Here is a 25731-nt window from a genome sequence, read left to right on the forward strand (position 1 = left end):
AGCAATCAATTCACTTCTAGCTTAATTTACGGCTGTCTCTTTTTGAGGGGGAGGAGTGACAAACAACGGGTGGCCCCAGGGAGCAGAATGGAGCATGTGTCATTAATATTTCTGTGGCATCTCTGTTCGGATGCAGAGATTTTATTTTATTACCTTTCATTCAAATGAGATGATACCTTCAAAAGAACCCCTTAGCACAGTTATTGGCACTTGGTTGTCATGAATGCAGGCCAACTTATAGAGATACCAGTCTGAGGTTTGCTCTCATTATTATAGTAGATCCAGAAATAAGGATGGTATTTTTGCTTCTTCCATCCCAAGAGGCTAGCAGAGACTCCATGATCTGAGTTCCCTTGCTTCAGAGAGACATTACCATTTTTTATGTTTCAAGGTCAAGGAACAGGCACCCAGGCACCTCCACCGAACTAATTTACTGGGAATACGGCCTCAATAAGATGGGTTAAGGCAGGAAGTTGAGGAGGTGGAAGACGCCAAAGTGACCTTTTTATAGAACCTGAGAAAGCAGGAGTAGAGAATGTTCTGTGACACTTGGGTCATGCGGGCAGAACCATTCAGAGGGAGGAATGTTGCCTGCGGTGCAGAGGGGGCTGGACTCTGGGCATCACAGCCTGAAGCCTCAGCTCAAGAGTCCCAGGCCCAGTGTGGGCTGGAGGCACCACTGTCTGAAGGGAAAACCAGGGCTTGGCCAATTAATCTCAGTAGAAGCAAGCCAGATACATCTCGGGGCAGGAGGCCCTTTCTTGTATTTTCTGGGTCATTAGATGGCAGGGAGTGGGGGTGAAGAACCTGATGACTTCTTTCCCCTGGGCAGAGGCAAATTCAGGCACACCATCTCTGCTCCATTTCTCTCAGCCCTTAAAATCCAACTGTCAACCTTTAATATGATCTTCTTTTGTTTAACAAGGACTTTTATCACCCTGTGAGAACCACCCCCCTGCCTTTTACAAATAAGGAGTACTGAGATTCTGAGATGTGATGGTTAAGGTGAATCAGGGTGTCAAAGTGTCAGAGGAGAAACTCAAACCCAGGCCTGCTGCACCAGGCATCAATGCATGACCTCTCAGCTCCGGACTCGACCCTGAGTCCAGATCCTGTGTATTTTCCATCCCTGGAGACCATGAGGCTCAGGTCCCCCGCGGGGGCCGTGAGCCACAGAGTGTGACTCTCTGACTTCCTCTTGCTGTGCCATTTGCAGATACCTGGGTTTCTGTGCCATGCTTGAGGATTCACCCAGACCTAACTTCATGGGAGTTTTGTAGGACTGATCCGTTGTGAGGACAAGACTCCTCTCACCTTGTGTAATGGATGTGGTTGTGTGTCCTCACGAGTGACACCTGAGTGGGTCATGCTCCCCACTCAGCCTACTCTAAACGGTGCTCGGGGTAACCAGTCGTTCCCTTGACAAGGTTGGTACTGACCACCCACTCTCAAAGGACAAGAATTGTCTAAAAAACTTAGCATACTCAAGTGGTGCTAAAATTATTCATATCTCTCTTTGATTATTTTGAAAGAGCTTAAGGGTTGTAAGGCACCTACAAGTCCTAATTATGAGCACCTTTCAGGTATAAATATTCCACAGTATTAGTTGCTGGCACTTCTCTTCCTCTAAATAGACTTCACACCCCTTTTAGGGTTCAGAGGTGAGCCTTGTGGTTCACGATTGCTAGCTGGGTGACTTTCCTCTTTCTGTGACTTGTAATTTCTTCACTTTTTTTTTTTTTTTTTTCCGTACGCAGGTCTCTCACTGTTGTGGCCTCTCCTGTTGCGGAGCACAGCCTCCAGACACGCAGGCTCAGCGGCCATGGCTCACAGGCCCAGCCGCTCCGCGGCATGTGGGATCTTCCCAGACACGGGCACGAACCCACGTCCCCTGCATCGGCAGGTGGACTCTCAATCACTGCGCCACCAGGGAAGCCCACTTTCTTCACTTTTTAAGTGGACTAATAGCATCTCCTTTGCTGGGTTACTGGGAGGATTAGTGATTAAGTGGGATGACCCAGTGACACAAGCCAAGCACCTACTCTCCTGCTGACTCAGGTTTCAGGCTGGGCATCTAATTGACGTAGGAATAAGTAAGGGCCCATATATCCATCATTTATGCTTTTGTGGGAATGAGACAGAGGCCCTGTGTACGTATGTTTACCAGTCTAGGAATGAGAGTAAACACAATGTGCTGGACTGGAGAGCACTATAAAAATCTAGGTAAGTGGTTTAAAATATGTAATTGGGATTTTAAAAATCAGGTTTTGGGGAAGAACATTTTGAAAACTTTTGAAATAAATTTTGAAAAAAAATTCACTTGCAATCAGTGGTTTGTGGGTATTGAGGTTTATCAGATCCTGGCTGTATTCTTGCTGCTGGTTCCTGCCTGGCTCAGTTCAAGCCCAGTGAAAGCCCAGTTGGGTGGAGATTGTAGGGAAGAAGCAGAGGCCTGAAGAGCTGTCTATACAGCAGCGGCTCTTGTCAGGGATGGTAACTACCCGCAAACCAGCGCCCTCCAGAATTCAGGGTGAGGAAAATATGTAGAGGATAAATGGCCAAGGAGACAAGTAAATCAAAGAAGAATTCCCCATCTCTCCTGTCGGGAGCCCAGTCAGCCATCTTCAGTGGAGGTTTGGGCTCCATCTTTCCCGCTGTCCCCTGACAAACCTTTTAGAACTCATTATTCTAAGTGTTCGTTACAGCGTAGTGCTCTCTTAGAACGACTCGAGACCAGCATGGGCAGAATATCTGCTTTCATTGATCTGCACTTGAGAGTTACAGGAAGGGAAAGATGATTTAGTGCCTATTTTCAAAGAATGAAGGATCTTTTGTTCAGCTTTTGCCAAGGAGCAGACAAAGGAAGCGGGCTTCACCTGTAACAGGAGGGGTTCGTGTTAGACAGAAGGGAGATTTATCAGGCAGGGAGGATGGAGACACTCGAGTGAGTTATGGTATCTCCTTACCTGGAGATCTTCAAATTAAGATATACTTCTCTCTGACAGGAGCAGTCGGGGTTGATGGTGGGGGGGCAGGATTCCTTGCTGGAGGCAGGGAAATGGACTTTAGTGACCTTTGAAGGTTGAGTCCAGCCTTCTGAGGCTAGGATAAACTAAGATGGGAAAATTTATGGTTTTGACATCCATCCTGTGAATAAATCTGAGCCTCTGCTGGAGTTTAGGAGAAAGAAGACTCCGGAAGCCTGCTCTGGCTTGACCACTCTATCAGTCCAGATTCCAGCAAGAAGCAGACAGCATATTCAACGCAAGATCATTTGAGAGAGGTTTAATAAAGAGGCTATTGACAAAGGTTTGGGCAATAAGTAGAGAAATTACAAAGGACAGAGCAGTGCCCTCTTACCACCTCCTGACGAAGGGAATGAGGAGAGGGAGACGTTATCAGAACCCAAAAGGAGAAATGAGGGCCATTGTGAGAAGGGCTGTGACCTTCTGTTAAGGAATGGCACTGGCCAGCGGGGACCTGGGGAGAAAGCAAGGGAAATAAACGCCCTGATATCACTGTCCTGCCCCCCCCATCCCCCCCCATCTGCTCTCTGGGCTTCCAATTGGCTGATCCCTGGACACCTGAGGTCGAGGAGGCCCATTAATGAGGTCGCGCAGTCTGCCTCCTGAGCAGACAGTACTTGGAGAGGGGTGAAGGGTAGACCACGAGGGGCAAGGACAGCTGACTGACACATCCATCGCTGGTCCTGTCACACAACAAAGTGTCTTTTACGTGCCAAGCAGTGTTTTAGGCACTAGGAAGAGGGCAGCGGACCAGACACATCTGGAGCTAGCTGCCATTTAGAAGTGTGCCCCACCCCTAGGCCCCTGTATGCTCTTTAAGGTCACACACAGGCAGCTGTTAATATAAGGAAAGTTACTGAAACTCTGTGCCTCAATATCCTCATCTGTAAAATGGGAATAACAGTTGCATCCCCTTCACGGGGTTGGGTTATATGTGCGAGCGCATGTAAAGCCCTCGGAAAGGTGTATGGTATGAAGTAAGGGCTCACCCGGTACGTGTTGCTGTTCTCGCTATTGTTATGCTATGGCTGTTTATATCTTTTAGCCAGTGTCTTGAACTCTTTCTCTTCCTTGAATTCCTTCATCGTGCATCTCCTCCCTGGGCTCCCTCTCCGTTCTCCCTCTCCCTTGGGCATACCTGACCCCACATTACCTGGCACATGATGTCTCCCTGGTTCTTACAAGGCCAAGGTGCAATCATTTGGTTTGCATGTCTATTTCCTCTGCTAGATTCTGTGTTCCTCTGGGATGATCTCAGATACATGTCCTTCTCCAGCCCCGATTTCTGGCACAGGAGAGGAACTCAATAATGGTGGTCGAGTTTGTTTTGAATGACTTTGCACAACGAGATTTTTGTAGTTTTAGGAACCAGAGTGTGGCCCAGGCCAGTGTTCAGAATCCAGGATGGTAGAAGTGAAGGTAGCAGATGAGGTAGATGAAGCAATCTCAGGGCTCTAAGAATCCAGCTCCACTGCCCCATAGAGCCTGATTGGAAGCCCCTCCTCCCTGCCCTGGGACTGACTTCTATCCCAGGGGCATACATTCACAAGGGAAGAGGATGCCCACTGAACAGGAAGAACAGAAAGAGTTTTATCTGAGTTTTCAACCAGAATTATTCATTTTGTTCTTAAGGTGGCAAGCTGGCTTTTTTTTTCTTTCTTTCTTTCTTTTTTTGTCAGCAGTGGGTGGCAAAGGAGACAGAGTTCTTTGCCATTGAGGTGGACTCTCCTTTGCTTCCACTGTCCCTGTCAGAGAAAAAAACCAGTTAGGGATGCAGTTGGTGGAGAACAGTTCCTGGGGCACCTTTCACTTTGCCCCAGTTATTTTGGCCACAGCTTCCAGAGTCAAGGCACAAACACAAGGTGAGTTCCTTGATCCATCCCATAACAGTGTATGAGGCAGCCTTGGGACTGAATCCCATTGGGTCAACTTCCAAGGTCAAGAATAGGCTTCCAGTTTAGTGGTGGAACATGTTTATGCCACAGGGATGCAATCCACAAAATGGAGACTGTGAAAAACTCTTCAGGACAAATGGCCCAGTTTCTTCAGCGAATAATTGCAAGGAAAAGAAAAGAGAAGGGGACCCTTCTCTTTAAATATTTAAGACACATACAACTGCTTAGTGTAGGGACTTTATTTGGATCCTTATTTGGACAAATTATTTAAAATATAAGACACTTGGGAGTATTTGAACACTGATTGGTTATTTGATATTAAGGAATTATTATTAATATTTTGAGGTGTGATAATGGTATTGTGAATACATTTTACAAAAGTCTGTTTTTTTAGAGGTGTATTCTGAAATATTTATGGATGAAATATATGATATATGAGATTTGCTTCAAAATAATCTGGGGGTGGTCAAGAAGTGGATGGAGTATATAGAGGGCCTAGGAGTTAATTGTAAGAGATGAATAGCAGGTACACGGGAGTTCATTAATCAATTCTGTCTATGTTGTACGTAATGGTATTCTTCCATAATAGAAAAAATTTTAAATGTGATAGAAATAAATGTACTGTTTGCTTGTTTACCAGGCTCCCTGAAATGAACTTGAAATTCAAACTGAATGCGCCAGATTGCAGCGCTATTTACAAGAGCCAGGACATGGAATCAACCTAAGTGTCCATCAACAGATGAATGTATAAAGAAGATGTGGCACATATACACAATGGAATATTACTCAGCCATAAAAAGGAATGAAATTGGGTCATTTGTAGAGATGTGGATGGACCTAGAGTCTGTCATACAGAGTGAAGTAAGCCAGAAAGAGAAAAACAAATATCGTATATTAATGCATATGTGTGGAATCAAGAAAAGTAGTACAGATGAACCTATTTGCAGGGCAGGAATAGAGACACAGATGTAGAAAACGGACATGTGGACACAGGGTTGGGGGGAAGTGGAGGGTGGGATGAACTGGGAGATTAGGATGGACATATATACACTACCATGTGTAAAGTAGATAGCTAGTGGGAATACGCTATAAAGCTCAGGAAGCTCAGCTCGGTGCTCTGTGACGACCTAGATGGGTGGGATGGCTGGGGGTGTGGCGGTGGGAGGGAGGTCCAAGAGGGAGGAGATATATGTATACACAGAGCTGATTCACTTGACTCTACAGCAGAAACTAACACAACATTGTAAAGCAATGTCATCCCAATTTAAAAAAAAAAAGTGAATATAGAATGGCCTTATATGTTTCAGAGATAAATGGAAACTTGTTCATTCCTCATAGGTCAAGGGAAGAACTATTTCTCTCCAGAAGCCAGTAAGACCCCTTCACGTTAGCCATTTTTTAAAAACAAAGAACTGGAACTTGAAGGGTTAAAAAGAGGCCTAGCACCACTTCTCCTGACCAACTCCCCTGCCTGATGAGAATGGATTTCCCTGGCCATTCACACGGTTGAGGGAAACAGAAACCAGAGCCAGGTGGGCCTAGACTCTAGCTGGGTTCTATTCAATGTAGCCTAGTGCCTGATGCTTGGAACTGTGCTTCCCCACACCTTCTCATCCATAGTCATTGACCCATTTGGGCCTTTCTCTCCACTGAGACTCAGGGAGAGGTGTAGTCACTTGTTTAATATCATATGGCCCACAAATGGTGAAAGTGGGACTCACACCAAAGTCCTCTAGTTTCAAGCCCAGGCTTCTAGACACTACACAATATTGCCCTCCCCGTGTCAGGGTTCCTCTCCTTAGGATGCACCAACCCCAGGCTGCAAATAATAATAGTTGTTATGTGGTTGGTACTGTACTGGGTGCTCTCATGCATTAATTCATTTAAGCCTCTTAAATGATCTCATAAGGTAGATACTATCCTTATGCCCATTTCACAGGCAGGAGAACGGAGGCCCCTAGTGTTGCAGAACTAATAAAATGAGAAACCGAGATTTAAACCCGAGTGTGTCTGTCCTCAAACCTTCAACAATACTTTCTATGCTACTTCTTCCTACTTAGTGGAGGCAGGTGTTAGATGAAAGTTTTTCAGAATTTTCAACCAAATAGAGACCTGGAAATGACAAGGAAGAAGACTTATGCCATCAGTGAGCTGAAAGAATGTCTTAGCTCTACAATTTTGCAATCACTTATTTTTTTAGTTACAGCATTCACATAGCATTTACAATGGGCCAGGCCACTGCTGGCCATTTTACAAATGTTAACTCATCAAATATTAACTCATCAAATACAGCAGCCTTGTGAGGTGGCCAGGTATTGTTGTTATTCTTCCCATCTTACCAATGGGGAAACTGAGGCACTCGCCAACACCACAGAGCTAACAAAATACAGAGCCAAGATTCAACCCTGGCAGTCTTACACCTGACCCTGTATTTGATCTCTACATTGCCTTCACCCCACTCGGTACCTACAAACAATCTGTCCTAGAGTATGTCAGTCAGTCAGAGTATGTTAGTGACTTTAACTCCAAGTCTTAACTCCAGATAATAGAGACCAAAGTTCTGCTACTGGCCAGAGTAATAACCGAAAGGTAGTAACTGATTCTAACTTGGACTCTAAGGTATGTATGGGAGAAATTGATCTATTCACCTGAGTCAGAAATATGTTTTGAGGACGGACTGTACCTTTTTGAAAGCTGCAATAATAAGAGAGAAAATATTAAATTTAATGGGATAAATCACATATAGCACTTAGCACATAAAAGAGGTCAATACACAGTAGCTATTAACACCCTTATTAACCTCTCTGATCTGTTCACTTGTCTTCCACTCCATCACAGGAGCCACAGCCCAGGCGTCCTTTCTCTGGTTGCTGCAGTATGTTCTCGTTGGCCTTCTCCATTCAGCCCACTTCCCACACTGCACCCCCACCCCCACCCCAACTAATCGGCAGTGGTGTTCTCCAGCCTTCCTTGAGAATGGATTATCCTTCCTGGTCCTGTTGAACCACGTGACGTGCTCTGGCTGATGAAATGTGAGCGCAAGTGGTGTGTGTCAATTCCAGACGGAATTGTTAAAAGCCAGTGTGTGTCCTGCCATGCTCCTTCTCCCCCATGTGACATCCAGCAACAGTCCAGATGGTAGCTGCTTTTCACCTTGGTCCTGGAATGAGGAGATTCTATACAGAAGTCCCAGCAACCCTTGTCAGACAAGCAAAATAAGATGTAAACTTTGTTTGTTGTAAGCTGCTGCACTTTTGGACCTGTTTGTGTCACAGCATAGATCTAGCCTAATCTGACTGATACATGTTTTATGATGCTCTTAGGGGGTAGGACAAAGATCTCTAATATGCTGGCAAGGCCCTGCAATATTGTGACCTAAACATGAAGCTTCATCTTGTACCATACTTCCTCTCTTTTTCTCCTCTTCATCCAAACAGGCCTTCTTTCAACCCCCTCCTAGGGCTACTACAGGCTCTTTGCACATGCTGTTGCCACTGCCCAGAAATTCTCCCCGCTGCCCACACCTTTGCTTGGTTAATTTCTGTCTTACCAGTCTCAATCGGCTTTCACAGCAATGTGTACGTATCCTTTATAGCACTTAACACAACGACATGCTTACCTTTGCTGCTGTTCGTTTGAATAGTGCTTATTTTTCTCCTAGGCTGTGCACCTCCTAAGAATTGTTGCCCGGTCTTTACTTACTTACTATCTCCAGCCCTTTGCATAGTCCCTGGTACATAATAGGTACTCAAAAAATATTTGTTGAATAAACAATTGAGTCAATATATTGTAGTGATTACAGGATGGAAGTTGGAGCCAGACTTCTTGGATTCAGATCCTACCCTGCCATGTATTTGTTGAATGACTTTGGGTAAATCAGCGAATCTCTCTCTGCCTCAATTTCTTCATCTGAACAAGGGGGATTAGAAATAGTAGCGATCCCACAGCGTGCTTGTGAGGATTAAACGGATTAAGATATGTATTTATTTACTTGTCTTTGGTCTCCAAGCCCACCCTTCCGTATGCTGTTTTGTGGAGCTGGTAGTTTTCTCACGACATTTCCCAGACTCCTTTGCCAGATGGCTCCGGTTAGATCTAGCCAGTGAGAGACCCTGGCAGGAGGCTAGGAGTAGGAAGGAAAGCAAGAAGGGACTTCCTTCTGGGTTCGGTTCCTTCCCGCAATGTGACAGCTGCCAAGGACGGAGGCACGATCAGCCCCAGCTCCTTTCAATTCTCCCAGCACCAGTCAGGCTTTACTGCCTCAGAAGTGCTGATACCCTTGGCTGTGAACCCCTCGCCGGTCACCAGCTGCCCACGTCCTCTGAGAGGTCTGAGTACGAGCCATGTGGTGCCGCCGACCTTCACGGTAAAGATCCAAACATCATCTGTGGGAGGTCCCTCCTTGGAGCTCCTAGGTTCTAGTAACCCGACCTTTCACTTTTGTTTCCCTAACTTCAGGGGTGGTGGCTATACTTGTGTCGGAAAACCCTTTTCCTGGTGCCTGCCTGGGGCCCTAACTGATGGAATATCTAAAGCACTTAGAACAGTATCAGGCACACAGTAAGCACTCTGTGAGTGTGAAGTTTTGCATCTGCCTAAGTAGGTGAAAAAGCCAATATGGCCCCTGAGAACCCTGTGAAGGGCACAAGGTGCCTGACATCCATCAAGGATAGTGCAAACGCCATGGTGCAGAAAGACCATCTGTCTTCCGCGGAAACTCCAATCCACACCCGTAACTGTCACTCAAACACTACCACCCAGGTATGACTTAAAGCAAATGATGACACAGCTTCCATAGCATTAGCAATTTTTTATTTTCCTTTTTTGTTGCATAGGAAATGCAGTACTTGCTTCCAGTAATTGTATTGTAATGTGAGAAGGTGGTAGCACTAATGGTTGAATACAAGAGTTAAACTAATCCACACCAGCTCAAAAAACCTGTGGAGATTTAGTTGAATAAGAATGGACGCCCACAGTGATTCTCAACCAATTACAAATTTTCACAGAACACAGTCAAACTAAAAGGGTATCTATGAGAGTCAATACAAGTATACTAGAGGCACAGGGGGCCCGGCTCATAAAAAACAAATGTCAAGACAACTTATTAACACGGGGGTGTTTAGTGTCACAACAGCTCTCTCATCACTGGAAGTGTTTAATCCCCTCCCCGCACAATTTGAAATGAAAAAAAAACCGAGGTATCTTGAGCAGACAGATTTCTAAGGGTGGTGGGAAAAGCCCCCGGTGAACTATGTTCTGGTAAAAGGTCAGGGCAGTAGGGGAGGGGGTCGTGTATTTGCCTTTGAAAGTCTTCCTTAAGGACCTCCTAGAATCTGATAAAGCTCCAGCTCTGAGTCTAGCTAGTACCTCAGTGGTGATGCTACCAAATGCCTTTGCAGTGCAGAAAGGCAGTCGGAGACCAGGGAGAAAGGGCAGCTCTCTCAAGCCTCCATCCCAACGTAGCCAGTGGCCTTGTGGTCTTCGGTTGAGATGTTTGAAAAAAAAAAGTGCTAAATTATAGGCTATTACTAAAAAAAATTAAAAAAAATAAGAGTAACACAAATAGAATCAAAAAGGGAAGAAAGCTTGTGTTATTTTAAGAAGCTGAGCATAAAAACAGCAGGAAAAATAGCCCCATTCATTGGACACCATTTGTCCTTGAAACCACCGTGGAGAGACACAAGTTCACATCGCACACGCTGGGGAGTATTTTCCACCCTCAAGGTGCTCTGGTTGGATTAGAGGTGGCACTTCCACCACATATGCTTGTGGTCCAGACATACTTCGGAAATTGTGTTTTTTTAATTAAATAGATTCAGGAGTCCACAAGTGGAAATTCATGATGCATGGCACACAGGCAAGGTCCTGACCCCCACATGCTGCTGCCTCCCCCGTTACCATGCTCAAGGGCAGGTGGTCCCCCTTATCTTTCTGAGCATTTCTGGTATCTGCTCCCCATTTCCCCGGCCGCCTAATTTGATTATGTAACCCTTTGGGGCATAAAAGGCAGATCAGTGCTGGCTTAGGGAAAAAAAAAAAAATGAGATGAAACATTTCATTTGGGAAGCAAGTCATTTCAAATTTAGACCAAAAAAAAAAAAAGTTGTATTTTAAAAATCCCGTGTTAATAGCCAATTTCTTTTTCTTATGAATCGGGCCCAAAGTTTGTACAGAGTTTTATTTTTGAAGAAAATATTGCAACTGTGCATGAAACTAAATAGCCACGTGATCTCATAAAGATTTTTTTTTCGTTTTTTTTTTTTTCTTTTAATATGAGGAAGTCTGGTGTGAAGACGGATCAAGCATGGGTACCTGGCTGAACATTGTCCATTAAGAAAACGCTTCAGGATCAGCAAAGCTTCAGTCGAGGGTGAAGGAAAATGTCCCTCATTTGGAAATGTCCTCGGTGTCTTCAGAGCAGAGTTCTTGAAATTCAAATGGTCGTTTTGAGACAAAAGTCTTGCCAGGGACTGATTTCTGAAATCAAACACCCATGCTTGTCCCCTAGGAAAAAGAAAACAAAAAACAAAAACGAAAACAAAAACACAAGTAATACTGAATTAAGTAAATGTATACCTCCAAAATACTGAAAACAGCCGAAATCAAGAAAAGACAGAATTTGCATTCTCAGTGAAATACCTTTAAACCTAGCTGACAAGAACCAAGTCAGAAAAAAAGACTAACATAATTTTGAGTAATATTCATACAGTTCACTAAGCATTATGGAATAGCATGCATTAATATTGTACGGTTATTTTACATCACCTATACCAGAAGGTCCTGACTGACAGACAGCGAAGGCTACCGGTGTAGAAAAATCTTACTTCAGAAGAGCAATATAATACAGATTTCACAGGCACTACATTTTAATATATCAGGTATTATGCTGGTTTTCTTATAATTCTTTCTGTCCTAAAGCTGGCATTATAACAATGACCAAAAAGGCAAGGATTGAAGTAAACGGAAAGTAGATACCAAAGTTGATATAGTTTTTCTTCAGATAGATTAGTGCATAGTTCTCATGCAGATAAACACTGCTATGCATTTACACTGTTGGAAAGCAGAGTGAATTGAGCCCAAGTTGTCACATTTGTGTAAATCATTTTGTCAGCCTGTAATAGCACCATGTAATGGATTTGCATTAAACATTAAATTGATTTCAGAATTGGTGACACAGTATTCACTACAGTTAAGTGCTATGGAATAGCTTCAATGTTACCTGCTATATATCAAAGCAATTTTCATCCCACTGCTTTTTTATTGGAAAAAATAAAAGGAAAACATACACGACACTAATTAGACGAATGCACAGCCTTGGACGTGGAGAAGGCAGAGCGGGTTTACTGTCAAACAGTAAATACATGCATTGACTTCAGGACGAGATTGGCCTTGGAAGCTGATTTGAATGAAAGCTGTGCTGGGGGGCAGTGCAGCTTTCTGAGACTGTCTTATGTCTTAGGACAGATCTCGGAGCATGGGTGGTGAGGTGCCACTGAAGCTCTCCGTACATTACCATGCCAGTTGTATTTTAAATTTGTTCTATGGAGGCCTGCTACCAGGAAAAAAAGAAAGAAAGAGAGAAAGAGAATGAGAGAGAGAGAGAGAGAGAGAGACCACCACCACTAGGGACAAACAGATATGATGCCAAGTACATTAAACGACATTCTTAGAAACTCCCTCCCCCCAAAAAAAACAATCACAAGGAAAAAAATTTTTTTCTTAATCCAGATTTCATAAATACTCTATGACACTGTAACTACAGAGTTCAAAGCCTATGAGGATAAGGGTTTGAAAAGTGAAAGACAAACTTTTTGAGATGGGTTTTGCATCTTCTGATGGGCTGCCTGAATACTGTGACTCTGGGAAGTCTGGGTTCCTTTACACTTCACCGGTCAGAGTATGAAGAATATAAGCTTTGGGAAGTGTGCCTTGGCTTGCCCGTAGCCCACACCTGACTGTGAGGCAGGGAGGAGCTGTCATGCCAGGGTGTGAAGAAACAGAAAAGTTAGTTCAAACCTCAAAGGAAAGAAAAAGACTGTGGGATGGATAGAGTGGCATTGGAAAGAGGTCCTCTGCCCACGAATAATCAGACAAGGAGCGTTTTAGTGGCAAGGGGACGGGCCAGAAAAAAAAAAAAAAGTATACAGAAAAATGATATGATTTAATGTTTGTGCCTCTGACTTCAGTTCCCAAAGAAGAAAATGGAGAGTTATTTGAGGGACTTATCTTTGCCAATATTGTTAATGCCATTTGACGGGAGAGAAAAAATTCAAATGGGTCTCAGAATCAAGGGCTGGGCCTCCAAACACGGATGGCCCTCAGTCTGTCAGTCTACACACCCCAGGTAGCAAAGTCTTCCTCAAAAATCTTCGCTTGACTTTGAGTCTAAAAAGGTTAAACACTCATATTGTTGGTGTTTCTTTTTTCCTGCTTGATCACAACTGAACTACAGTTTCCTGCTGCTTTCTGGACAATGAAACATGAACAAAAATATAACTTAGTGTGTTTAATACTTAACCCCTGTTCGTTATCACCCTAGACTGCCTCCCTAATGTTTTAAAGCCTTTAAAACATTTTTTTCCTGCAAATCTGTTCAGAGTTCCCTAATTTTAGCTTCATCAAACTTAATACAACAAAATACCTTCAAAAATACAGCATACCTGTAACGTCCATTTACAATGGTTTTTCAGTAGACCTATACTTCTCAAGCATAGGAATATGCTATACCATTGAGAGAGAGAAAAAATAACTGTATTTAAATACTTACAAAAAAAAAAAAAAGGAAACAGGAAAGTTTTAAACTTAAATCCAGTTCCCAAAGGGAGGGGGGGCAGGAAAGAAAGAAAAGCCATTCTATGAACGCTGCCTTTATAATGAACAATCAGAAATTTCACTAGGCTAATTTGACAGAAATTTTTCCTCATTTAAACAACATTACAAAAGTCCTGCATTATAAAATAGGGTAGAATAAATCAGTGTAATCAATAAAACTATACAACAATACAAATTACATATCTTCTGAGTGGGCAGTTAATCTCTCTCTTTGCAGTCATGACTACAACATGCTCACTAAAAACAACTAAAACTGCCCAAACTATTGCTTAGTTTGTTTTGTTTTAAAAAAAGGGTGCAATTTTATTGTATATACAACCAATTTACTGGTAATACCTTGGCTTATCGCAAGGTTCTGACAAAATGTTTGTCTAGGCTTTTTTCCCTTCACTGTGAAGCACTGAAAGCTGCTATTTTTTTTCTTTTTTTTTTTTCTTTTTTCTTTTTTTAGTGCACATATGTCATAATAAAGTAATGCCCAGCTAAGTGCTATAGGGGAAGGCAAAGTATGCTGGCTGGCTAGAGGAAGTGACACCATATACTGACAATCACACCATACAACAGCGCCAAACGACTATTCAACCACTTATCAGACACATATGAAAATCCAAAATGTTTTATTTTATTTTTTTTTCCTTAAATAGAGATAACCAGTAAACAATTTTCAGAACTTGGAAGTTTAAAAACGTGCATATAAAAATGGGCATTATATACTTTGTATTGAATGTGGATTGACTGCAGTCTGCTAAGAAAAATGGGGTGTGGGAGCTGAAGAAAAGGGAAGTTGTCTTTTTTTTTTTTAAGGCTTGCTTGTGAAAGGAACAGTTGTAAAAACAAAATTGCTTGAAGCAGGGTCAGCTTAGTGCTTCACAGTTTGACTGCTTCTCTAAGAGGAGCCCTTCCTGCGCACGTGCATTCAAAAATCACAAATAAAGTACAAAGACAGACACCTAAAACACACTGCGTCAAGTGCAGCACCGACTTTGGTCAAATAAAAAAAATAAAAGAAAAATTAATCATAGCTAAGCTTTTCTACACGATATAAGCAGGTATTGCATATTTTCATATATCTGGGGGCGGGGAGGGGAATAAAGGAAGACTCCAAATAAATTGTAAAATGCAGCAACATCCAAAATACTGATATTCTAAGCATCTACAGATCTCAGAATAGCACTGCCACTGACCACAGAGGACAATAAAGACTACTCCTATCTGCGGAACAACTAACTCTCTATTTAGTTCTAGATGTTGAAACTGACAATGGCTGACATAAAAGTCACATTTACAAAAAGTGTCTCCAAATGCTTGACTAGGGAAAAACCCCTTTCAATAGAGGAGCATGTGCAACAATTCCACAAATAATCGCTATCCAGGGCAAGGCACATTGATATGGAATTTTTGTTTTCGTGCAAATTAAGGAAAAAAAACAAAACAAAACAACATTGTTTCGGGGGGGAAAGATGAGGAGCAAAGTGTCTTCCCAAGAATTTCAGTTACTTGATTGTATAGGACAGTAGTAGAACCCTTCTGAAGGGCTGAAAAACATAGTTTAAAGGCAAGTGCCTAGAGTAGGGATTACAATATTGTGTCTTAATGCACTCTACTTTATCCTACATTAGCTATATAAAAATTAGTTACTAACACTAGAACATGCAGAGACTTTCTCTGATCAGCAGGGCTTGCCAACCAGAACGTATATATATGTATAGTATAGGAAACCTTCTTGAAGTTGCATGGGAAGCAAAGGGGTGCTTCGCTGTCTGGTAGAAAAATCACTTGCACTTTTTTTTGTTATTTTTTTGTTTGTTTTTTGTGGTTTTTTTTTTTTACATAAGATACAGGACATTTGGGGGTGCAAACTTTTTTTTTTCCCTAACAAGTACCCTTGATCTGAATGGGCACCAGCATTTGTGTCAGTATTGGTTTCATTATTATTATTAATATTATTTTCCCATAGCCCAGTTCAGGGGCGCAAAGGTCTTTAAATTTTCTGGACAATCTCTGGAACAATGAAGTGTCTGATAACTGATAAATCTTATGTTGCCTGATACATGTAAAAATTTTGAGAATTGGCATAATCCATTATAGTGACTTCTAGCTTATAAAATTAACAGATACCATGATTTCATTTTAGTTATGTGCTTTGATAACAGAAAATAATTAATTAGCATTTAATGTAGTTAACATATTGTGGTAAAAGCACCATTAGATTTGTTTTTTTGTTTTTTTTTTAAATTTTCCTTCAGTTTTTAAAGGGATACAAGTTTAACAATAAAAAACATAAAAAGCAAAAATAGCTCCCCTTTTTCTTGCAAGGCTGTTTTTTACCCCAATAATTTAGAGTCCTGGGGTGGAAGGACTTGAAAAACAAAAATAGAATTTTCAACAATCTCTATCTTACAAAGATATTTAGCTATCCAATGAAATTGCACTTTACTCAATTCAAAATTCGATTGTTTTGATTGATTCCTGTCAGTTTCTGTCAAAACAGACCATCTTCCCCATTTCCATGTGAATTTGTGTGTCATTGTTGAAATTGTTGAAAAAATGTTTTTTTTTTTTTTTTAATGTAAGTGCAGCATTTCAAAACTTTTAAAAAACTGAATAGTAGTAGTAGTAGTTTGCCATTTTCGGAATTATTCTGCAACGTGAGTGGATTCACTGTCCTTCCGGGCCATGTTATCTAGTTTACTGCTGACTGCTGAACCAAACCAAACTAAAAGAAAAAATAAAAAAGGAACATAACTGCGTTTTCTTTTTCCAATATGTTACAGAAAAACATTGCCCTTTGACTGTCCCGTAAGTTAGATATTGCAGATCTCAGCTACTACAAAAGACTTAGTTCTCCATGTGTCTCCTGACTGCTCAAGGAGGCTCACACCTGTGTGGGTAAATTCATGAAATACTGTGAAACAGCCGGGCTCCGTAAAGAAAGTGTGTCACAACGGGAAGTCAGTGAGCAAGGGTAGACCTTCTCCAGCCACATTGCTTAATGCTCACGCTACCACAGAAAACACTTCAAATGTTACAAAGCCCAACCATTTCCAGCACCATATGAGAAAATTACAACAGTCCCTAAAGTATTAAAAAAAAAAATCCCAAAAGGTTATGGCCTTTGCTGTTGGACCATAATGCTCGCTGTTTCCATGTACAAGTTGATTTGATTCTCCCCTTCCAGTGACAGTGAAGTTGTAACTGCGCTGGGTTGAGGATGCGTCCATGTTACAGAGTTGAGAAGGGGTCAGGTGGTCTGTCTGGTGGATGGTGGGACGCTGCGACTTTTATCCCAGGTACCAGGACTGGAAGACAAAAGGAAAAGTGCAATTAGAGGCACAATTTGGAAAATAACACATTTTAAAAGTTGCCCTTCCAACGGTGAAACCAAGATCTACGTTAGGGACGAAGAGGGGATTCACTGGGAAAAGTAAAGGAATGACAAACAGTAAATCTTGAGACACTGAAAGTGATCTCACTCTTCTGAAATTGAAATTCAATGCCTTTGTTGGGGTTTGCCAATGTTTTGAGTGTATCTTACAAAATAAAGTATTTATGTCCACTTGAAATACATATATGGGTTTTGCAGTCTGGAGAGGGCAGCTATAGGATGGCAGGAAGCTTCATCATCTGGTTTTTGATTGAACCCTCAGCACCTAGCACAGTGTCTGGAATAGAAGCTTCTCAACAAAGAAAAGTTGAATGAGTGGAGAATGGGCGAGAGGAGAGGTTCTGCGTCATGATGAGTGTCTTCTCTGATGAATTTCACAACGTCTCCTTTTCAATGAGATGTTATTGCCACATTCTTGTAACAGGCACAGATGATCAGCAGTGATATAAGAGTAAATGGAGCTATAGTAGAAAAAGTGCTGTACCAAGAATCCTGGGTGATTTAGGACAAGTCACAGCATCTCTCTTCTACTCAATTTCCTTAGATGTACATGAGGTAGATTTTATGATGTAAAATGCTCCTCTCAAGCTCAATCTTTCTAAGATAATGTTTTCAAAAATGACATAAAATAATCATGTGGTATCAAGATTTCATCCTATTAGCTACCGTGATGTCCAAAGGAAAAAAAATGAGGTCACCTGCATAGCCCTCGTTCACGCTTCCGTTCATTAGACATTTATTTAGACCCTTCCATATACCTGCTGGGCCCAGTTACCTTTTCCTTTCATAAATCCTTAGGTGATTAGCTTTGGGCAATAGTCTGATGAGACGTCACTCTATATGCTGGCACTTCTTCTATGTTAGCTAAACAAAGTGACCAATTATGGTCTAATATCAGAGTCAGTTTCACAAGTGAAATAAAGTATACGGCTTTTAACAACTTTTCTCCAGAAATACCCTACCAAATTCACCACATTTATCATTATTCACAGAAAAATCATCAACCTCTAGCAAAAGTGAATGCTTCCGAAATCTCTGAGTTGACAGCATCAGAAAGGGTTACATTTGGGTTGATTCAGTCAGATGAAGGCTCATCCGTGTCCAAGAGATTCAATTAGGTAAAGCAGGGACTCGTTTGATCCCAGGATAAATGGCGAAGTGATAGCTACATGGAGGTTGGGATAAGATTTCCTGGTCACACAAGCTACCTTTGATCTCCAGAGGACTTGAAAAAAACCTAAGCCTAAACCGAAAAACTACTCATCCTGTATACTTTTAGATGTTATTCTTTGACCACATGCTTTGAGGAACACAATAAAGCCTCTTGTGTACTGAAAGGAAATCATCCTGGCAAATACACACGGCCTAAATCGAACTGGACAAAAGAAAGAAGAAGGGGGAAGAGAGGCGCGGGGAGGCAGACTCCAAACTGTTATTTCTAGTGGGTCTCCCGGTTAGCTGACGTGGATCCTAGTTAGAGCCGAGTCCCCCTCTAACAAAAGTCTCAAACTTTGGGTGCGGCGAATAATGCTTACAATTTCTGTTCTCACACTTTCTAAGTCAGTTGTGAAATTCCAGACTTCTTAAATCTGACACTGTGTCGTAGTTCTCGAAGCAAGCACCTGGGACCCAGTGAGTCAGCAGAGGGAGCAGTTTTCCATACACAGTTTCTGGACACAACCTTGGTGCACTACAAAAATCTGCAGTGCCTCTACGCTTCTCTAAAAAAGCAAAGCAAAGGAAAAAAAAAGTTTCTTCACACATCTTACTATTCAGTGTGTGCCTTGCCGACAAGGTTACCCCAGAGCAGCTCTGTAATCCTTCACTGAAATAGGCTTTATTGATTGCTCTGGTCTATTGTTCTCTTTTCAAGTCCCCCAAGTTCAAGTTCATCCTGGTGTTACATCATGTCTGGTTGCTAAGAGCAACCAGACAGACCCAGACGTGACTATCATTAGCAAGAAACCCTCCGTTCTCCTCCCACCAACCTTCCAGTGGCTCTGACGTAGCAGGCTCACTGCAAACACATTGAAGTATTTATTCTGCCTAATTTATGACCTACACAGCAAGCAAGACCCCCACTCCAAAAACCAACACTGTTGTATATTTAATTAATCTGTCTTTCTCTGGCACTTGGGAAAGTTAGACAAAGGACTAATTATTGTGTTTCACTCTCCACACTTTTCTTTTGGGGGGTGAATATTTGCATGGGAAAGAAAACTACAGGCCCAGCCTTGGCCACCCCCCCGCCCCGGCCCCTTTTTCTTTTTGCCCTATTGACATTTCATGAAATACTTTAGCTGCTTAAGGGAATTATAAAAAAAATGCGATGTGAATGTTACTCCTTCTGAGTTGGTATTCAGTAACACAAATCAACTCATGACATGTTTAAATTGAAATGCTAACCACACACTCTCAGAGTTACTTTAAAGGTTAGTTTTTAATCAATAGAGGTTGCTGACTCCTAGTTTTTGAGCTGCGCACTGCAGCTCTTGGGCTTTTGTCTAACGTTAAAGCTTTCAAACTTTTTTTTTCCTTGGGATGATTTTAGCAATGATTTGCAGACACAGAAGGCTATTGTGCTCTGACCAGCAACATGTCACCAGAGGAGCGAGTTGCCCTGGGGTGGGGTGTCAATATGGCTCCTGAAGGCCTGGGTTAGGGGTCTTTAAGAACCCGTGAAAAAAACTTAATTAACCCTTTCAGGCCCAAACCAAAACCTATTCTCAAACTTTTTCACTCCTATAATTTGACCATTAGTCCTTATTTCCACATTACACTAATCTTCATGACAATTAACCCGGCTACTTGACCAAAGCTTTCCAGAATGGGAAGTCAGCCGGTTAGGGGAACCACACAGGGATTTTTTTTTTTTTTTTTTTGGAATGAGGGCTCTTTGATTAAATAATTTATTTGTAGAGATGGCAGATAAACCATTATAATGCTAAAAAAAAATCCATCCATTTCAACGAATGTTCTCATGATCAGTTTGTAGCTGAAGACCCTCCTAAGTCCATTACGGACAAGCGTGATCGTCGCACGTGTGTAAGCCACTCGACTTCTAAAAACTTCCATGAACTACGAATGACGTCCAGTGAACAAGATAATGTTTGGAAAAGCCCATTTTTCTCTTGTGATGTTTTATTATAAAATCTATTATTCAAGCAGAGTGCAAGTTTCAAAACATTACTTGACGAATAATTCTGGGCATTTTCTTCTTGGAACATACAAGAAAAATATTAAAGAAATCTGAGATTGTTAAATTGGTGGGGTTGAGGAGAAAATCACTGGGAAAGTGTTGCCACATTAAACAAAATTCATTTATGGAGAGTCAAAAAATTGTCTTCAGATATTTACTGACATAAGCTTAGGTTTCTTATGGTTTCTGCCTTCATATTTTATAGCCCTTCAATCTAACCTCCTGTATCCAGATGGACTACAAAGGAATCTCTGTCCCTTATCTGCAGTGAGTTCCAATATTACAATACAATATCGAACGATGTTATCTTGATACATTTACATTAAGGAAGTAAACACAGAGCTTTGATCTGTTACTTTTTTTCCTTGTGGACTCTCAGCTATAGTAGTTTTGGAGGTCCATAAATCCACACTCCCACGGGGGCTCGAGTTAAGTACAATTACTCTGTTACATTCACAATTTCTACAGTTTGGGATGTGCTAAAGGAGGAGGGGAGGGGGCTGGAAGGGGGGGGGTAATTGTCCTCTCTCAGTGTTCAAGGTGAAACATCAAAAGAAATCTGCAGTCCAGGACCAGAGCTCAGCTTTCCTCTTCTCCAGTCAAATGAAGAAGTAATCTCATCAGGTTGGAAAGTGCTGACTAAGGATTTAATAAAGTGCCTGCAGATGTGGCGTCTCTAAGGTATTCAACTCATGTAATGCAAAACAGCTCCACACTGAATGTGCTTATAAAATTTCATTTAACCATTGCAGCGTGACTTTTTTTTTTTTTTTCACCTTTCTCTAAGGAGTTTTATCACACTTCCCGCCCCTTAATTTACAGCTCCATGAAAGTTCGAATCCCATTCTGCCAGGATTCTGGAATACTCACAGTAGTCAGGTTTTATGAACCATAAACAACATCTATCCGGCTGCATCGTAAGCAGGAAGCCTGAAATGGCTCTTGGTAGCTTTGAAAGCAGTCTCTTTCCTTTCCTATGTTGTAGGGAGAGCAATTAGGAAACTGAGGTTACTTTCCAAAATTGGGTCAGGAAGGTGCCTAAGACATGGTTGATGAAGACTCAACTTCTTAGTTAACACCAAACATTCTAATGCAAATAACGACTTTTAAAAAGGCTTTTAATTACACTTTTCACTAAGAGGGCAGGATGTATATTTTAGAAACAAAAGGAAACGCAGGTCTGTTTGAGATAGCTATATTTCACTTTAACCAAAAAAAGGGAGAGGGTGCTAGGGGTGGGGGTGGGGAGGGCGGAACAGACTGTGACGCAGCAGAATCTGTTTTTCAAATTAAAAAGTTAAACAAAAGGCCTCAAGGGCAAAGTTGAACACTGCGGAAGGAGGTTGTTAATGTGGAATCCAGAACTGGGTGTGACACTTTGCTTTCTTCTCCAGGCAAGGTGGGTTATTTCAGGACATTCACACACAGAAAACAGAAACACACAAAATACAGGGAGGGAGGCCTCGGGCCCCAGTCCCCACTCCTTCCTACTCCATCAGCCCCCGAAGAGGATGCTGCCAACCAGTACTGCATGAGCTGCAGTCAACGTTTTGACTTCTCTTGAGAAGATGCTATCTCTACTGGGTCACACTAATCCAGTTAGTCATTTTTGGCTTCCTGCTCTTGTTCGATGAGCTCAAGCCCACCGTTTAGCCCAAATGAGTTGTCCCTGGCAAATCAGCCAGAGGTCTGGTAGACTCCCCTGCCCGCTTCTAATCCAATGGAAATGGACAGGGCCTCGGAGTGCACTCCTGGTTTCTCACGTTAGTATACATCATTTGGGAGTACTTCATCACTTACATAACAAGTACTAGCATCTACTGTGTGCTTTGTATGCTAGGCTCTGGGGATATAATGAATACAGCAAATACGGTACCTGCTCTTAAGGAGTTGCCCTGCAGAAAGAAAGCGCTGGATTTTAGACTTCTATATCCTTCAAGAGACCAGCTACCCTGATCTTCTCACAGTTGGATCTTTAAAAACTTATGTCAGCTGATAAGGCTGAGTATCCAATGTCCGAGGGACCCGGGACCTAGTCCCACTTTTTCCATTGACTAGTCGTGTGACTTGAAGTGAGCAGGCCTCTGTCCTCTGGCCCCCAGAGGACTACTGTAAGGCCATTCTGCATTCCATGAGGGGAAAGCAGTTTCTAACACTGGCTCCTTCTGACAAAGGTGACACGCTGTACCCAGGTGTCAGTTATCGGTCTTGCCAGCCACGGGCTTTGATCTCTGCAGCCATTTTTCTTGTGTGATTTTGTTAATCAAAGAAAGCCTGTTTTCAATAACACTAAACCAAGACTTGTTTATTGTACAGGAAACTACTAAAATGTTAATGGGCAGTGACTGGCCCTGCTTACCTTTGTGGCCTTATCTTTTCACTGCTTGTACTCAACACTCGTGCGGTGTTAACCTTCTTCCAGATCCCCCAAGCCAAATACTTTCTCTCTGCTGGGCCTTGGCGAAGGGGTCCCCCTCTCCTTGGCTTTGCTAATGCTGGCTAGTCTTTGCTGTCTCAGATTATCAGTCCCTTCTTCCAAGGGGTCTTTCTCCAGGCCTTTAGTCCCGGGGTATTCCCTCTGTCCCAGTCACTGAACTGTCATGACCTATTTTTTTCCCTTAAGAAAACGAACTGTCTTCTTGCATGTGGCATCTCCAGAGGCTTAATAAATACTGTTGAATAAAGGAAGAATGGAAGAAATGAGGTATCTCCAAGGCTCCCAAAGCCTGGTGCCGGTTACTCCAACAAGGCATTTAGATGGGTGACTTCTAGTACGGCTGTGCCACATCCATGCTCATGCCTCATGTCCACATCTCCCCAGGTGAAGGTGCTCTCCCCAGAGAGACACAGGTCTCCACAAGCCGCCCCAGGCAGTTCTGATGGAAAAGCTCTTGTGACGGGGCCAACTGCAGCCAACTGCGGCCGTAGCATGTGCAATAGTTTTGTAACATGGACCGCGGCCTACTTACTACGAGTGCAGAGGAGTTGTCCAAACCACCACTCCCTGGAGAGTGACCGTGCTGCTCCCGGCCAAGACCTCCGTTTGGTTCAAACCTCAAGACGGGAAAACACTAATCTTTTTACCCAATAAGCCATCCAGCACCTCCAAACCTTGAGAGTACATACACAATCCAATTATTCCAATGGTCGTTCCAAAGTCTGACTCTTTCACCGTATTCCAACTTGCCCTAGTGTCTGCCTCACCATCAAGTAAAGTTCTTTTTTCTGGTTTCCCTTTACGTTTTTATCAAGTAATCTTTTACCTTGTGAAACCAAAGACTTCCGAATTAAAAACTGCACTCTGGCTCACTCAGATTTGCTCTGCCGACTTACTGGAGGGCTGAGTGCACAGTGGTGAGAGGTGGGACACTGGAGTCAGAGTTAACAGAATCCCATCATTTAACTAGTACACCATTACATGCTAGTTAAGTGATCTTAGGTAAGTTAGTTAGCACCGCTGCGTCTCAGTTTTAGACTCCGGGAAATGGAGATAACAACTTTATCAGTTTTTGTGGGGACCGAACGAGCTAATGCCTGGCAAGAGACAAGTATCGAAAAGCCGAAAGCCAGGGTAGATGGGTTCTCTAACTATAAAGTGTGTACAGGCCTTAAGGTCCACAGGAGACCTACAGGGGACCAGTTCCCTTGGAAAGGCATTGATCAACAAGGCGGCTTTCTCTCATTTAATGATATAATTTCTTAGTTAAAGGTAGCAGTTGCATCAGTTCCATTTCCCCAGTTGCAGAAGAAAGTTCTTGAGAAAATAAAAATCTGTCTTTAATTGCGGTATTAAAATCAGAGCAGCGAAACCAACTGCACAAAAGGAATTGGCTCAAGTTTATGAAAGGCATTTGGGCCCTTGCCTTGCAAGGCTGAACTGCATGCCTTGGAAGTTGGGGATGAGGGGGAGAGGGGATCCGGGGTCGGGTGGGGGGGGAGGGAAGAGGGGAGGGTGTGGAGGGAGGGAGTAGTCAGGCAACCAAGTGGGACAGAAACAATCCTATTTTGGTTTTTGTTAGCGAATGGCATACTACATAGATCAGAGACTTCTTATAAAATACAAACCCCCAGTGTACACAAAGCACAGGAAAATGTGAGGAAAAAAGGGAAAAACGAAAAGCAGCTTAGGGTGTGTTAACGCTGCTATTCTGTCAGCTTAAAGAGTATTTTATGCTTGATCAACAGCTCTTTTTTATTGTGCTTTTCTTTCATTCATTCAAGACATCAAAGCCAGGCACCACCAGTGTACCTGCCCTTCTGGAGCCGCTTGAGAGGGGGTCCTAATGAAGCACGACTCTGGGAGCGGAGACCCCCGTGGACACGGCAGTTCAAAGGGAATATTTCAACAATGATTACATTTTGTAAATCTTTTTATGAAAGAGACAGCTTATTTCCTGCTTTTTCATGAAAAATAGATTATCCATTAAAGTGAGCCCACGCCACGGAAGCTGCTTGAGATCTGAGGTGCAGCGTGGAGATTAGGGGAACAAGGACCCGATGAAATCGTCCAGAGTTCCTATCTATTTGCCTACGATGGCACCGCGTCTGCTCTGGGAGGAGCCCGGACGGTGCGCTGGACGGCTCTGCTGCGGAAAAGGCGGTGACCAGGGTGTTCTGAGGTTGATTTTTCAGCTTGGGCCTTGTGTCTTATTATTTGTGCTTTAAGATGTTTTTTGATTCCACAAAGTCCAGCCAAATATCAGAAGGCATCAGGCAACCCCTTTTATTGCACAAAAGTAAGATGAAAGATTTTAGTTACAGATTCATTAAATGCTGTACTTTAATGCTCTGAAAAGGGACGACCCTTTTCCGTATGGGAAGTTAGCCATAAAAAAAAAAGCTGGCTCTGGGCTGAAGATACAATACAGGCTTTATTATTGGCTAATGTCAGCCCCAAAGGCAAAAATAAAGAAGGCAGCCTGGCCCTTTGTAATTTCTGATTTTCAACATTAAATAATCTTTCCCCTAGTCTTTCTTTCTTTTTTTCTTTTTTGGCGGCAGGGAGAGTTGAGGGGAACAGGGCAGGAAGAGAGTATGATTTCCTGGGGAGCTATGAAATGAAAAAAATGTATGTTTTCTACACATCAGATTCCAATTTTAATTAAATGCCTGCTGTCTAACAAGTGCAGACGGTCACACTTGGGGCTGGCCCAATGGTGGCCCAGGGAGGTAACCTTTCTGGTTTAAAAAGAGAGGCGTGGGAGTGGAGGTCGGCGCTCAGCCGAGCGTGGCCACATTACAATAATCACGCCACCGAGTGCTTCCCCACTCCTGCTCTTCCCCCAGAGCCGAAAAGCTCTTCCCAAACATGACTCAGGTTCACAGTAAATCTATCATGTAGATTTACTGTTCCGATTGTGCAGGTAGATAAAATCTGGTACGGAAGAAAATAAC

The 25731-nt window shown here is 42.6% G+C and overlaps 1 protein-coding gene across 16 annotated transcripts in view; it reads right to left on the bottom strand.

Moving 5' to 3' along the window:
* Positions 1-10414: 10414 nt before the first annotated feature.
* NFIA (nuclear factor I A) overlaps positions 10415-25731 on the bottom strand; it is a 390456-nt gene continuing 375139 nt past the window's right edge. For 6 of the 16 annotated variants that reach the window (XM_089921858.1, XM_089921837.1, XM_089921831.1 and 3 more), the window contains one exon: positions 16967-17052. Coding sequence is in view for 4 of the 16 variants with exons in the window: in XM_022575823.3 (XP_022431531.1) it covers positions 16976-17052 (77 nt within the window). In the remaining 12 variants the exon portion in view is untranslated. Of the gene's footprint in view, positions 17053-21207; positions 21312-25731 lie in introns of all 16 variants that reach the window. The other 10 variants (XM_022575823.3, XM_089921805.1, XM_089921781.1 and 7 more) reach the window with 7 other exon arrangements.

Source organism: Delphinapterus leucas, chromosome 1, assembly GCF_059928025.1.
Source record: "Delphinapterus leucas isolate spDelLeu-1000000601 "Yukka" chromosome 1, BTC_Dleu_Yukka2, whole genome shotgun sequence".
NCBI lineage: Eukaryota > Metazoa > Chordata > Mammalia > Artiodactyla > Monodontidae > Delphinapterus > Delphinapterus leucas.